Below are 16,537 nucleotides of genomic sequence, written 5' to 3' on the forward strand. Positions count from 1 at the left end.
AAGCCAGAATCCCAGTCCGGGATACCTGCATTTATGGTGAACCAGAGAATGTGGGAAGGGAGTGAGACTTCCTCAGCTCTGAGGGGACTCAAGGAAGGCAGGGGAGAGGGAGGGTGCTGTCGGGAAGGAGGCGGAGAAAACCCTCCAAAGCAGGGAGCAAGATGGAGGGAGTCTAGTGCAGGATGGCCGAGCACCTCCTGGGGCAGATGAAGATGAAAAGACCATGGGAGCCATAGGTGCTTTGTCACGCCCAGGTTGAGAGCGCAAATCCAGGTCAGACCAGGTGGAAGCTAAGAAGTGGACAGAAAGGGGAAGGGAGGCCATGTGTGTAGGTTTTTCAACAAAGGTCAAGGACCTTCTCTGCAAGGAGGCGATGGGTGTGAGGGACTGATGGACAGGGTGGACCATGACCTCCAGCTGCTGAACAGCTTCTGGGAAGCAGGTGGTTGAGGCAGGAGCAGCATCAGCCAAGGGGAATCCCGCACCCACAACGAAACCATCACAAATGAAGCCGGGATGTTGTCCACAAGGACTCCTAGTGGAGAGGAACAGCGATGGTGGCCTGCTGGTGAGCTGCTTCCTGTCCTACGTCCTTCTAAGTAAAGCTGCTGTCAGTGTGCGATCAAGCCACAAGGAACCTCATGACAGATGTCTTGTTGAGTATTTTGTCCCTGCTGTCCAGCTCAGTGCTGGCACATGGTAGGAACTCAATGAATGGAAACAGATGAATAAATGTACCAGGACCTTAAAAGAGGAGTGACTAATTACCATTGCGGAAGTCTTCGCAAACATTTTTTAGGCCAGGGTATTCCATCAAGTTGACCTCGCTGAACAATGCTTCCAGAAGTGGCAGGTCAAATGTCTTCTCCAGTTTTTCAAGGACCTTGTACACCACCGATTTTACAGGGACTAGGTTTCTACAAGACTCTTGACAATCCTTAAAAAAAAATGGATGAAGGAAATATAAATACAGAACTTTCAAATTACAGATGAACCCTAGGAAGTAACTTTATGGATATTGTATTCTGTAAGATAAGGCATACTCTCGTGGAAAGTTTTAGAATTTCTGTATACAAATGCAACAAATAAGTCCTTCCTCCTTAAAACAATACTTGTTTGTGAATCTGATTTCCTCACGCTGATTTACCTTAGGGATAGGGAGCTAGTTGGAAGCATAAAAGTGTGTTCGAAGTTAAAAGATGGGTAGCTTACGATCCTGGCCACGATGGTTTAGGACGAGCCTTAGCAGGGGATGGGTGGCCCTTCTGTTGTCTGGACAACCACTAGCTTTCCCTTAGGACTGATTGGTGCAGAAGGTCCCAGGGAAGTCAGATGCCAGCCTCTTCCCATTATGAACTTCACCGAAGGGAAAGCATACTCATAGAACAAAGAGAAGACATGCTTTTCTGTTTCTTCCAGGACTCCTGCTAAAATTTACAGACTGAGAATAGAAAAAAAAAATGATTGGGGGCGAGAGAGATAGAGAAGATAGAAGAAACCAAAAACCACAGGAGGAGGAATCTGCCGAGAAAAATACTAAGACTCTGCTCCCCAAATTACAAGACACCAATTTCCTGAGGGTTTTAAGGTTCTCAGATCTAAGCATTTTAAATGGATGCTCACTGACTGAAATTCTGGACCAATTCTCTTATTTATATTTTTAATTTTAGTTTCACCTTCATTGCATGAATTCTTACACAACATTACCCATGTAGGGAACATACTTGCTTCTGACCCAGCCGATGTCCTGCGCAAGTCACTCCCCTCCAACAGGCATGCCCCACCTTCAGCGGGAAGCAGGAGCAAGTCTGGTGATGCCCGTTTTTCCCACTCACTTTTCCTTATGGGATATTTACAGGAATACTTAACACGTTCCTCCCGCTCATTGGTGGCCCCTCACTCAGCTAGTGTGTCCTGTTGTTTGGATCTGGACTAGGAGAGCGTGATGTCGCTTAGGCTGGGCTGGGTTTAGAAACATCACTCACTGTAAACAATTTATTGCTGATGAGGCCACGGTCTCGGAGCGTCTCGAGGAAAGGAAATGTCCTGTCGATTGCGTGTGAAATCTCCACCTTGTGCATCCGGTAGTGATTGAATATAGCTTCATAAACCCCTCTGTCATTTAAATTTTGATCTTGAATGGACATCCTAGGGGAAAACAATGCCACATGAAAACAGCCATTAGCTTCCAAGACACTTGTAAAGGCCGTAAAAGTTTATACATGAAGAACTCACCTATAAAACAAATGGTCTTGATTAGAGACTAGGATAAACGGAATAATTAAAGATATAATAGAAGAGAGCTTGGTGTTTCAAAAAGACCTAGATAATTCACTGAAACATTTTTTTTCTCTATTACAAATAGTTGAACAGATGCCGTTTTTCTAACACAAGATACATTGTTACAATTGAAGTCTTTGAACAATAACTATTAAGATGAACTTCTGAGTGCTACAGGAATATTCTCTGTTCTTTTGAGTAAAGAGACAATTGTGTGGAGACAAAATAAAATTTGTGCTAACAGGTATGTAAACATTCTCCAACTTTCTGTATTATATTTCTAATCTCAATAAAATAATAAGTAACTAAGTGTTTTGGATTGTCAAATGCACTTAAGTCAATTAACATTATTAAAGTTTCTTATTAAATGTGGTAGTTTTATAATCTGTTGTCAATTTAAGAATTAAGAATGAAGGGGTGGAATTTAGCCTGTCAATCAAGTCACACAACAATGAGGCCTCTGTGTGGGCAAGACCTTCTCCTGAATATTCTGGGAACTCCTGTATTCCTCCTTGGAGGCGGGAGACACTCTCTCTTGGTTTACTCCCTGAGAGACTATTGACAAGACACACGAAACCATGCTAGTGCCCTGAGCTGGAAATGCCATGTGGAGACCCCTGCCAGACTGAGATACTTACAATGCCACTGAATCCACAAGGCTTCCTATTCACTGGCCTGTGATCTTCCTGTATTCAGCATCATTTCATGTGTTTCGTGAGTATGAAGAGCAATTTATTCATTGGTACTGGATAGATGGGCTAATATTGGATTATGGACTTGATCTAGACTTGGTTGGGATGTTTTCTCAATATTCCATTGCTCCTGTATATATTATTATTATACACACACATATGAGTGTCTTTCTTATACACTTATGAGTGTCTATGAATTTGTTAATCTAGTCTACCAGACTAACACATTAGATATCACTGAAATACATGGCTCAGAGATGCAACTATGATTTTAACAAGGCTAGTTCAAGATATTTGGGGTTAATAATGTTGTATAATATATAGGATATGGTCAATGTGTATGTAGAAACTATGTCCATATAATACTGATTTTAATTCATTGTAGGGCTTCATGGTCTGAAGATCCTACATTTTTATCCATATCTTAGCTTTAGAAGTTACATTCTTTGCAGTTCCCCTTTATTCTAAGCAGAGCTGTGAGCACTTTATGCACATCTCCTGCAATGAGTCTCTAGGCTTCTTGTACATGAAAATGCCGTGTCATAGCGAATGCCACAATCATCTCCACAATCAACCTTAGAAAAATCACTTCCCTCTTGTCATCTGCTTTCCACCTTTACCCAACCTTCCCTGCCAACCCCCTCAAGAAACCATCAATACAGCCACTTTCTCTCTAGCTTCTGGATTTCAGACACAGAAAAACACAGAAAGTGAAATTAGAAAAACAAAACGGAAACACTGAGCACCGCATGAAAGCAAGTCTATTCACAACCCCAGGCTGTGGTCAGAGGGGACTCCAAACTCAACTCGCTGCCATTGAGTCAATGGTGACGCACAGAGACCTCCTGTGGGTTGCTGAGACAGTCACTCTATGGGAGTAGAAAGCCCAATCTTTCTCTTGTGGCACTCCCAGTGGTTTTGAACTGCTGACCATACAGATCACAGCCCAACTTGTTATCATTGCATCCCCAGGACTCCTTTACTGGAGACTTAATCCAAGTGTGGACCCTGCGAATAGATTTTTGGCTCTCACTGTTGTATGTACCCTTCTGAAACCAGGTGTTCAAAATTTAAGATCTGCTATCATTCCCTCATTTGGGTTTGGATTTTACCATCTATAATCCTTGGATCACATAGGCTGATATACTTTTTCTGTGTGGGCTCAGTTGACTTCTCACTCAGATGGCTGCTTGCTCAATGACAAGCGTTTAAGGCCCCCAGACATTTTTTTTTGGGAGGAGGGGGGGCTAACAACTGGCAATCTCTACTTTCTTCGCAGCACTTTGCTACAGAACCCAAGATCTATTCATGAGGGCAAGCATCAATCAGGGTCAGGTAATAATAACGAACTGTTCTCAGACTGGGGCTAGAATTAAGTCTGAGTCCAAAAGCCATTCATGTATCTACAGTTTACATATATCTCTGGTTCACTTTAGAGCCATTGCTATCATTTTATGTCAGAGAAAATCACTGATCCCCCTCCTATGGGATAAGGCAGTTATATTGATAGTGTCATTACTTTAGCCAACGGTGTAGAACTTACATCACTATTGAGAAAATGACATTATATAACTGTCGCTGGCTATGAACTTCAATGCACGAATCTTTGACTTGTACAGATTAAACTCTATGTGACTGGACACTATTTACACAAACAACGGGAGTTGGTGATGGAGCAGAAAATCCAAGAACATTCATTTACAGTTGTGGAACCTTGCCCACCAGTTTAATACATGTCATCATAAAGCACGGGGGAGCATTAAAATAAGTATATGATAGCTTCAGGCCACTGCTCATTGGACTCCCTCAAGGCAAGAGTCCTGCAACAAAGTCCAGTGATTGCCAATTCTATAATCATGGAATAGCAGCCATCTGGCTCTGAAACACTCGGAGTTTCAGACTAAGAACAAGGGTCACGAGTCAGTTTGAGATAAAGAATGGGCAACATATTGAATGATAAAGGAAGCATCAAGAGAAGATGGAAAAATATACAAAAGAATAAGTCAGCATTGAACCACTCTAAGAAGCAGCACATGACCAGCAACTGACGACAGTGGAGGGAGAAGTTCAAGGGCCACTAGAGACATTAGAAAAGCACAAAGCTACAGGAATTGAACCAACTGAAATGTTTCAACAAGCCAGTGAAGAAGGCACTGGAAGCATCCTTTTGTCCAATATTCTATGCCAGCAAATACGGAAGACAGCTATCTAGTCAATGACTTGAAGAAATACATGTTTTCCACAGAAAAATGATGCAATAAAATGCAGAAATTATTGACCAGCATGACTAATATCACACTGAAGCAAGACTTTGCTAAAGATGATTCAACAATGGTTGCAGCAGTATATAAACAGGACAGGGAGCTGCCAAAAATCCAAGCTGGACTTAAAAGAAGATGTGGAATGAGGGGTGCCATTGAAGTTATCAGATGGGTCTTGGCAAAACGCAGAGAATGCCAGAAAAAAATTTTTATTTCCATTTTATTGACTATGCAAAGTCATTAGAATTTGTGGATCTTAACAAACTATGGAGAGCCTTTGGAAGAATGGGAGTTCCATAACACTTCATTGTACTCCTGGGCAGCTAGCTGTATATGGATCGAGAGGCAATTATGCAAAAAGAAAAATAGGATAATGCATGGTTTAAATTAGGAAAGGTGTGAGTCATTGTTGTAGCCTCTCACCATACTTATTTAATCTTCATGCTGAGCAAATCATCAGAGAATCTGGCTTATGTGAAGAATTATGTGGCATCAGGATAGGAGGAAGGCTTATTAGTGACCTGCAATAAGTAGATGATACCACCTTGCTTGCAAAATAAGAGAACTTGAAACACTTGCTGATCAAGATCAAGGACTGCGGCCTTTGGTATGGATTATGGTTCAATGTAAAGAAAACCAAAATCCACACAATTGGACCAACAGTAACATAAATGGAGTAGAGATTGAATTTGTCAGTGCTTCATCTTGTTTGGATCCACAATCAATGCTCATGGAAGTAGCAGTCAAGATATCAAATGATGCATTACATTCGATAAAAATGCTTCACAAGACCTTTTTAAAGGGTTGTCAAGCAAGGGTATTACTTGGGACGAATGTGTGCCTGACCCAAACCTCACCTAAGTCATCTTATTTTCAAATCGCTGCATGCATGTGAATGTTGGACATCGAATAAGGATGACCAAAGAAGAATAGATGCATTTGAATTATGATGCTGGTGAAGTGTTTTGAATGGACTGCCAAAAGAACAAATAAATAAGTCTTGGAAGAAGTACTGTCAGAATGCTCCCTAGGGGCAGAGAGGGAGAGACATGTCAGGAACGACCATTCCCTGGAAGAAAACATGATGTTTGGTAAAGTAGAGGGGCTTCGCAAAAGAGGAGGGCCATTGACAAGATGATTGACAAAGTGGCTGCAACATGGGCTCAAACATGGGAATGATTATGAGGATGGCACAGCAGTAGACCATGTTTCATTCTGTTGTCATAGTGTTGATATACATTGACTCCACCTCTAAGGCACTGAACAACAAGAACAGCACAAAACCGATGGCCATATCTCACTCAATGTGGACAAAGAAAGCATTTTCCTTGCTAATTGAACACACACAAGGATACCTTCTATCACCACTCTTAATTAACATTAGGCTTGAAATCTTAGCCAGAGCTATTAGACAGCAACAACCCAAAACTCAAAGGCATTCAAATCAGTCAAGAAGAAATAAAATCTCCCCTAATAAAATGTAAAAAAAAGAAAAGAAGAGAAAAAAAAAAGAAAATGATGAGGGCAAAGAGTGTACAGATGTGCTTTGTACAACTGATGTATGTGTATGTATGGACTGTGATAAGAGTTGTATGAGCCCCTAATAAAATGTTAAACAAAAGATGATCTGAAAACCCTACCATAAAGCCATTCAAAAGATAGATAAAATTTAACAAGTATTCTTGCGCAGTTGAGCTTGTAAGAAAATAAAAGTCCCAGAGTCAAAAATAAAGAGAAATTTGAAAAACAGTAAAAAAAAAAAAATAAATAAATAAAATCTATTTATTTGTGGATATAGATGCTACCTATAGAACAGTCCCCAAATCAGCAAGAACATTGTTGAAAGTAATCAAAAGATTCAGCAACATGGCACTGTACAACTTCAACATACAAAACTCAACCAGATTCTGAATAGTAAGTAAGCGAGGTCTGAAGAAGAAAACAAGGAAACAATACAAGCCAAAGAACTACAAAATACTACTACAAGAAACCAAGAGACCAACAAAAATGGAAGGACGTTCTATGTTCCTAAATTGGAAGACCTAACATTGTGGAAATGTCAATACAAACCCAAGTAATAAATAAATACAATGCTATTCAGATTCAGATTCCAGAATTATTCTTTCAAGAAATGGAGAAATAAATCACCAACTTGATATGGAAAGAAAAAAGATCAAGGAAAAACAAAGCACTACTGCAGCAGAGAAGTAGGAGGCCTCTCACTCCCTAACTTCAAAACCTACTACACAGTCACAGTCGTCAAACAGCCTGGTGTTGGTACAGGTGATAAATACTCAGAAATGAATCCATCCACCTGCTCACTGCCACCAAGTCTGTGCTGAGTCATAGCAACACTATGGGGCAGGACAGAAATGCCTCTGTGAGTTTCTAAGACTGTAACTCTTTATGTGAGTAGAAAGCTCCGTCTTTCTTTTAGGAGCGGATGGTGATTTAGAACTGCTGGCCTTGCAGTTAGTTGCTCAATTAGTAACTATGGCGTGCTAACTACCATTCACCTACAGACAATTGATTTTTGACAAAGGGCCCCAATAGGCTAAATGAGGAAGCAATAGTCTTTTCAAAAAATACTGCTTTCAAAATTGGATTTCCATTTATAGAAGACCTTAATGCAAACCGTAGAACCATAATGATTATCAGTGAAAAATCAGGGGAAAACTTAAGGGACTCAGTAGATGGCATAAACACCCTATGGAGCATAGTGAAAAACAGACATTCATCAGAAGACAAGTTCGATACGGGGACCTCATGAAACAAGACGTGTGTGCATCCAAAGACTTCACCAAAACAGTAAAAAGAACAATAGAGGGAAAAGACTGGGGACAATTTTGACAATGATAAATTAGAAAATGGAAGTAATCTATAAGAACTGTAGAAAATGTCAACACTTCTACAAGAAGAGTATAATTACTCCAATTTAAAAATAGGTAGAAGAGGAGTCAAGGTGGCATTCAGGTAGAATTACCCACCTGGTGCTTCTGTTGTTAGTTTGGAAAATTAAGAGGCACAGGAGGCTAATATTGGGAGGCAGGGTGCTAGAAATAAATTCCAAATGTAATAGGGTCTGTGGTTCAGACCTCCCCCTGCGATTTTCACCCACAGAGCAATTGGAGGGCTCCCTGAGACGCTTTAAGTTCACTGTGTCTGTCTCTGGGCTCTGCTAATCTTCCACCAGGTCCAGTAGGACAGCATCTGCCACCCCTTCCTGTGCCTGAGATCTGACCCACAGAGTGCAGTAATTTGCCCAGACTGCTCTCTAAAGGTGTCATAATCCCAGGCTCAGGGAGAGCCTCCGAGAATTAGCCGCAAGAGCTCACATCAGAGTTTCCCTTTCTGCTGCTTTCTGCACTCCTGCATTCAAGGGAGTTGCATTTCCCCTCCCTGGCCAAGAGGAGAATGACCACATTGGCCACACCCTTTCCTCCTCTCCCCAGCTCTGTCTGACCAACTGCCTAGCAGATAGATAGCTAATTGGATACTAATTTGCTGCAATTGGAGAGCCCCTAGGATATTTACCCAAGGCAGAATGCCTACAGAGCTGTGCAGGAGAGAGCTGGGAGCGACATCAGAGGGCATCTGGGAGGATTCAGATCCACTGGGCCCCAACCCCACTCAACCAATCTGATTCCTCTTCCATGGGGACAGAGAAATACAACCTCAATACCAGGGCACCCTATAAACTCTTTCAAACTCTCCCCCTCCCCAACAACTTAAGAAATGCTTTCATTCTGAGTTCCTTTGCTGTAATTCGAATGTAAGCCAGCACAAACCTGGTTAATTACCATAACTTTAACATAACAAACCAGGAAACGCCAGCAGGAGCTGAAAACTGCAGGCCAGGCCCAAAACTGGTTCTACCAGCTTTGGCTTGATAAAGTTTTTGAAAGACAATTTTAAAGACAACACAGAGGTACATTTTCTCAATATAACTCACTGAATCATAAGAATACCACTCGGCAGTAAAATATCATACCACCAAACACTGTCCCGACATAATACACAAGGTCGACAAGGGACTCTGGTGGATTCACTATACGCCTCCTTTACCTCAATGACAATAACCCCAGGAACCTGTTCCCTTCACATCCACTACACACAACCTCCTTTAAACTCACAAAGTAAAATTGCAGCTTTCTAGGGAGAGAGCTGGATTGCAGGGAGACAGAGATGCAGCTTAAACTTGTGGCATAGCAAGATCACAAGATAGTTGTTAGATTTAATTGCATTAGCTTCTAAGGAACAGGGACTTATCACTTCAGGTGTACTTGGCCAACTGCACCATTTCTGGAAAGGTGCCAGCGAATACAGGGTCTCCTTACACTGACCATCTACTGAACAGAAGTCCCATCTCCCAGGGGCACCCACTATCATAGCCTATATCTACCCTGGGATTGTACGTAAGGAGAGGAGACCTCAAAGTTCTGCAACAACATACTATAAAAGGGTCTTCCATTATAAACACAAATAATTAAAAATCCGCACTCTCCCTTTCACAATTTACAGGGTTGACAGGGAACGTGGTAATTTTAACATACCCATCACACACCACAACCACCACATCTAGTACTGCCTCCTACACCTTGAGAATAGCTATTCTCCATCATTGTACCAACTAAATACATATGTCCCACACCCTTGCACCCAGGTCCCCTTGAAGGCCAGTCCACCTGGGCATTATCAGCCTGCCCAGTGGCACCCTCGCTGCTCACGAAAGACCTGACACAAATGTTAGCGATAGCAACCTGCAGCCATTCTGTGCACAGGTCCCTTGAATAGTTCCCGCCCTTACTAAGGCCGTAAGCATCGGCCTGTGCTGCTTGGGATTGGCCGGCCATGCACAACCCTTGTTGCATACGATCACCTGCCCACCCTGCCTTAGAGATCCACCAACGCTGCCCTCCAAATAGTTTTGGCTGTCTAAGGTCAGGGTCAATCCCAGTGAGACAAAGTTGAAGCTTGAGCCCGCAGTGGAGTTGGCCCCAGGTCATCCTTAGAATCATCCCTACTAGCCTTTGAGAAAGAAATCACACTGATCCTGTACTCCCAGGAAAATGGAGCCCAGCTCCTCCAAACCACCACACAGACAACAACCCAAACCAGCAGCCACTACAAGAAAGAAAGAGAAACAAAATGCAATTTCTGAGGGGGATATGAACCTAACGATGTACATAGAAGGGGCAGACTTTGAATTGTCACAAAAAGAAATCTTCATCATGCTGCTCAGACTCATACAGGATATGAGAGAATCAATACAGAAAAAAGCATGAAAAAATAAGAGGATAGAGTCTGCTTACTGAAGGGAAATATAAGAGTTAAGGGAAAATGCAGCAGAAGCAGAGCAAACAGCAACAGACCTTACTGCCATACTAGAAGAGGCAGAGAATTGTATCAGTGAAGGAGCCGACATCAATATCCAAGTTGAGAGATGAAACATTGAGAAATTACAAGAGACCCTAATGAAATTAAAAGACTAATCACACAGTACTATGAAGGACTGCACACCAAGGAATACAACAGAGAAGTACCTGGAAAAATAAACTCTCCTCAGATTATCCCATCTAGACGGCAAGAACCTGGCTTCACTGGAGCATTCTACCAAGCATTCAGGAGCTGAAACAAATGCCACACAAGCTCTTCCAGAACACAGAGAAGGACAGAAAACTCCCAAACACATTCTGCGAAGCTAGTGTAACACTGATCCCCAAACCAGGTAAGGATTCGAGAATAGAGAGCTATAGGCTGATATCTCTAATGAACATAGATAGAAAAATCCTAAACAAAATTTTGGCCAGTACAATACAGAGGTATATACAGTAGAAACCCGGACCTCAACACTAATCCATTCTAGAAGGAGGGTTAATATGTGAAGCAGTCGAGTTCCAAATCAATTTTTCCCATAAAAAATAACTGAAAATGGATTAATCTGTTTTCGACCACCAAGTTGTTATCCTAACCTTGCCTTTTTATATAAAGCATTACACAGAAATTTCAAAGTAAATAAGTTCAGAGTTAAATAATACAATTTAAATAAGAAACAACATTAAAAAGTTTTTTCACACCTACAGTGTGACCCATACCTTGAAATTGATGAGGATCTGGATCTGTGGACACGGATGAAGAGAGGAAGGATGGAGAGAGAGTCATTGTTTGGAAGGGGAATCCCCTTCCCTAAAATCAACTGGTAGCTGCTTTTCAGGTGTTTCCCGTCCCCCACCCCCTTCTCTGCCTTTTTTCACTAGGACCTGACTGGCTTTCTCTTAAAAAAATATCTGTTTAATGTGGTCTGTTATTGGCATTTCCTTAAATATTTTCTAAAAGGGATTATTAAATTATCATCAACAATATTGATAACATGGGTAAACAGTTTATTATCATGATGATTCTTTTCAAAAAACTCTTTCTGAGGATCCACATTTTTTAATCTAAAAGCAGTACAAAACCCCACAAAACTAAGAATAGTATCGTAAAATGCTTGGAACACAGCCCAAACGTTTTAAACAACAAGTACTAACAATGCCAACTAACACCGAGTGACTGAAACACGAACTGCTTCTGTTTACAAAAATCACATGCCTCGGGTCAGATTCCAATATTTTGTTTGATCTCCGATGCAAGACTCTCTCGACATTTCGAGTTGAAATCCGATTATGTTGAGTACTGATGCGGAGTAGCAGGGTTCCACTGTAAAAAGAATAATCCCTCACGACCCAGTGGGATTCATACTAGGGATGCAGGGTTGTTTCAAGTTCAAAAATCCACCAACAGTATCCACCACATTGAGGAGAAAAAGGACAAGAACCACATGATAATATCAATCGACGCAGAAAAGGAATTCGACAACATTCAACACCCTTTCCTAATGAACATTCTAGAAGATAGGACTGGAAGGAAGTCACCTCAATGTAATTAAAGCTATATATGAAAATCCAAGAGCCAGTATTACAATCAATGAAGAAATGATGAGAACATTCCCACTATAAATGGGAACCAGACAAAGATGCTCCTTGTCCCCACTTTTATTCAACATAGTCCTGGAGGTCTTAGCTAATAATATAAGGCAACGGAAGTATATAGAAGGTGTGTGTCTGGGGAAAGAAGAAGTGAAATTATTGTTATTTAAAGATCATTGTTTATATTGAGAACCCCAAATACTCCACAATAGGAGTGCTGGAAATGATAGAGGAATATGATAGAGCGGCAGGATACAAGATCAACAAGCAGAAGTCAATTGGATTGCTATATACAACTGATGGGAGTACAGAAAAAGAGCTCAAGAAGTTAGTACCATTCATAATAGCCAAGCATAAATTGAACTATCTATGGCTCTTCCTAACCCAAAATAACAAAAGATCTGCACGAGGAAAACTACAGCGCATTAGTACAAGAAACCAAAAGGGACCATCACAAATCGGTATACTCAATATTGTAAAGATGGCAATCCTACCTAAGGCACTATATAAATTCAATGCAATCCTGATGCAAATACCAGCATCATTTTTCCAAGAAATGGAAAAACTGACTACCAACTTCATATGGAAAGGGAAGAAGCTCAGAATTGGCAAAGAACTCCCCAAGAAGAAGAATAAAGTGTGTGTGTGTGTGTGTGTGTGTGTGTGTGTGTTAGGTGGTGTGGGAGTGGAGGATTGCATCACCGGACTTTAAAACGTATTATACAGTCACAGTTGTCAAAACAGCACGGTACTGGTATAATAAAAGATACAAAGACAATTGATCTTTAACAAGGACCCTCCCCCCCCCAAAAAAAGTAAATCAGATGAGAATCAGATGCCCTTTAAAAAAAATGGTGCTGGAAAAGCTGGATGTCAAGCTGCAGAAGAATGAACCAAGACCTTTACCTTACCCCATACACAGGACAAATTTAAACTGGATCACAGGCCTCGAGGTAAAACCCCAAACTATCAGAGTCCTCAATTGGGGTGGGGAAGGGGCAAAGTTAAGAAGTGTAACGCAGGGACTATCCACAATAGTGAAAGTTACTCACCCAGAGGACGGGAACACAGGCATGAGGACATTCTAAACATAAAACATTCATGCGCATCAAGAGACTTCAAGAGAGTAATGAGAGAGCCCACAGCCTGTGAAAAATATTTAGTCATGCCATATCAGACAAAGACCTTATTTCTAAAATCTACAGAACCCTGCCACTTTACAGTAAGAAAAAAATGAGGATGTGGGCAAAAGACTTGAAGAGAAGATTCGGAAAGGAGGAAACTGAATGGCCAATAAGCATGAGAAAGTGTTCCTGGTCATTAGCTGTGCGGGAAATACAAATCAAAACAACCACAAGGTACCATCTAACACCAAGGATAGCCAATTTAAGGGAACAGAAAGGAACAAATGTTGGAGGGGGGTGTGGTGAGACAGGAACTCTCATTCACTGCTGGGGTCTTGTAGGTATGTACAGCCACCGTGGAAAGTGATTTGGCGATACTTAAAATGGATGGAAATTGAGTTACCGTACAACCCAGCAATTCCACTCCTGGGCATATACCCAGAAGAAACAAGAAGCAGGCCACAGCCAGACATCTGTATGTATGCTGATATTCACTGCTGTACAGTTCACAGTCGCAGAGAATTGTAAACAGCCTTAATTGCTTATATCAGAAATAAGCATTCAAAACCAGTGAAAATGATGCCATTTACAAAAATATAAACTCCTGAAGAATACACTTAAGAAGTAATGTGCACATTTCATAGTAAGCTAGGAATACATGTTGGGCAGGGAGCTAGAACGGAGGTCTTGAATTAATATTCAGCATCACACGTCCCTGGGTGGGAGAACATAGACATGTGAAAATAGAAAATTTCCCGAATTGATCTAAAGCATTAGAACCAAATGTAAAGTGAAAAATATGGGACAAGGTCGATCAAGTGCCTGATTAAATATGTTCCTACAGATTGTTTTAAAAAAAATGCCACGGGAGGAGGACAGAGAAGGAGAGAGACAAAACCACACAGCGAGACTGGCTCCTAGTGCAGTGATGGTGGGTAGACTGAGCACCAGGCAGCTTCACAAACCTTCCCTGGGATGGCTACGGAATGGTAAAGAAGCAGGAAAAAGAGTCTCATGTCCGCAGACGTAGCCCACAACTGACATAGAACGTTGTCAGATCAAAAGAACTCTACCAACCAGAAAAAATGGTATAGAAATATAATTATCAGTGGTAATTACACGAAAAGCTAAGCAGAAGGCCAGAGGAATACCAATGCCTTAGCATTGTGTCATCCCCTCAGGACGCGGGCTCACAGGGAGGAGTGGACCTGGGGAGACGAAACGAGAGTTCCTTCTCTTCCTTCTTTAGGGTGTGTGTCAGGTCCATGCATTGCTGGGTCAGATGGTATTTCTACTCCAGTGTTTGGAGGCAGTGCCTGACTTCAGGAGCGATTGTTGGGGCTCAAAGCCCCATCAGCAGGGTCTGAAGGTTCCGGTCTTGCCAGCAGTTGCTGCTTTCTGTTGCTGTTGTTTTAACTTTACAATTAATGTTGGTGCGAGGTGGTATCTTAGGGTTGTTTTGATTTGCATCTCTTGAATGGCTAATGATCTTGAGCATTTGGGTCACCTGAGTCATTTCTTTGATGAAGTGTCTGTTCATGTCCTCTGTCCATTTTTATATTGGATGCATGTTTCTTAAAATCTTATTGAAGTGTTGAAATTTTCTATAAAACATAGAGATGAGTCCCTTGTACATTATGTCATTGCCAAAAAAAAAGAAAAAAATCGCAATCTGTGGGTTCTCTTTTTCCTCTTCGATGAAGTCACTTGATGCCCACACATGCCTCATTTTTAGGAGGCTCCAGCCATCTGCAGAAGATGGTCTTTTCTACAAGCGTTACTAGGAATTTAGATGCAAAGAGATGAAGTTACACCTGTACTTTACATTCTATGCAAATATCAACTAAAAATGGACCCCAGCCCTAAAAGCGGGCAGAAAGGAAACACACGTGAATTTTAAACGGGCTTGATGTGGGTTAGCCATAATCCGTTCTGCTCACTCAGGACCAGAACACATGCCCACAGGGATGTCTGATGACGAGAAATGTTGAACCCTACCAGATTCTCTCATGCTCTCTTAGTAAGAGGAGTGGCCAGCCCCCAACCCCATCCACCCAGCAACTGGTAACACCTTATCCCCTGTTTGAGGTCAAAGCCATGTCGGACTCCATCTCTCCATCTGGAGGCACAGAAGTTTTACATCAATAGAACAGCACAAAGGTGCCATCTGGCACCTGCCACCTGGCACCTGCCACCCTAGGTGGGCAGGAATTCTTTCAAGAAAAATGGCAGTTGCCCCTTGGGTCTGGAAGAGTTCCTTTCTGGGAACAAGGACCCTGACCTCAGCCACCATGTAAGCCTGCCTGAATGGCTTCAAAATCAGGTTCCTCAACCCTGATAACAGCTGGGGTGCAGGAAATTCATCTAAGACAAGCTCCCCTCTCTACTACCCCATGAGCTTCCTTGCTGGTAGAGGGGACCAAACCGTACTGAATTCACCAGCATGCCACAGTGATTTTCCTCTCTGGGTCCTGCCCTTGGCCCAGCTTTCTCATTTATTTGTTGTTTTTTTTCCCCTTCTCTTGTTTTTACCCTTTATTTCTCTGCTTTACTTTTTTCCTTAAATTTCCCTTTCCCCTAGTTTCTCCCCCCCCCCCATTCTCTTTTCTAGTTCATCTTTGCTGTTTTTACCTCTCTAGTTTAATTTATTGAGTTCTTTCTTTTTTCTCTACTTTTATTTTTCCTCCCTTGTCCTTTTTGATGAGCAGTTTCTTTATTTTCCTTGCAATTGGTTGCCTACTTTCCCTGCTTGTTTTCAATTGAAAAACTTTCTTTTTCCATTTTGGCTGTTGTTTCTCTCTCTCTCCCCCCTCCCATCTCTACCTCTCTCTCTTCACCTAATGGGAGACTGCAGCCATGCCCACCCAAGTCAATGATAACCACATCTACTGCTGCACCTACTAGGTGAGGGCCACTACCCACTCGTCATTTAAAAACTCCCTATTCCAAAAACAAAAAACATTGGGGCCAGATGATTTCACTGTGAATTCTACCAAACACTCAGAGAAGAGCTGACATCAGTTCTACTCAAACTATTCTAAAATATCTAAAACGATGAAAACTTACCCCAATACCCAAGCCAGGCAGAGATGTCTCTAAAATAGGAAATGATACACCAATTTCCCTCATGAACTTCAGAAAACAAAAACAAACCCACTGCCTTTCAGACTGTTCTGACTCATATTGAGAGACACGGGACAGATGCAAAGATT

The 16,537-nt window shown here is 41.7% G+C and overlaps 1 protein-coding gene across 8 annotated transcripts in view; it reads right to left on the bottom strand.

The window, feature by feature from the left end:
* SP100 (SP100 nuclear antigen) overlaps positions 1-16,537 on the bottom strand; it is a 91,508-nt gene that overhangs the window by 61,776 nt on the left and 13,195 nt on the right. For all 8 annotated transcript variants that reach the window (XM_075529044.1, XM_075529045.1, XM_075529047.1 and 5 more), the window contains 2 exons: positions 1,986-2,148; positions 769-937 (listed from right to left, as the gene is read on the bottom strand). In XM_075529044.1, the coding sequence (XP_075385159.1) occupies positions 769-937; positions 1,986-2,148 (332 nt within the window). The remainder of the gene's footprint in view (positions 1-768; positions 938-1,985; positions 2,149-16,537) is intronic.

The sequence above is a fragment of the Tenrec ecaudatus genome, chromosome 13 (genome assembly GCF_050624435.1).
Source record: "Tenrec ecaudatus isolate mTenEca1 chromosome 13, mTenEca1.hap1, whole genome shotgun sequence".
Lineage (NCBI taxonomy): Eukaryota > Metazoa > Chordata > Mammalia > Afrosoricida > Tenrecidae > Tenrec > Tenrec ecaudatus.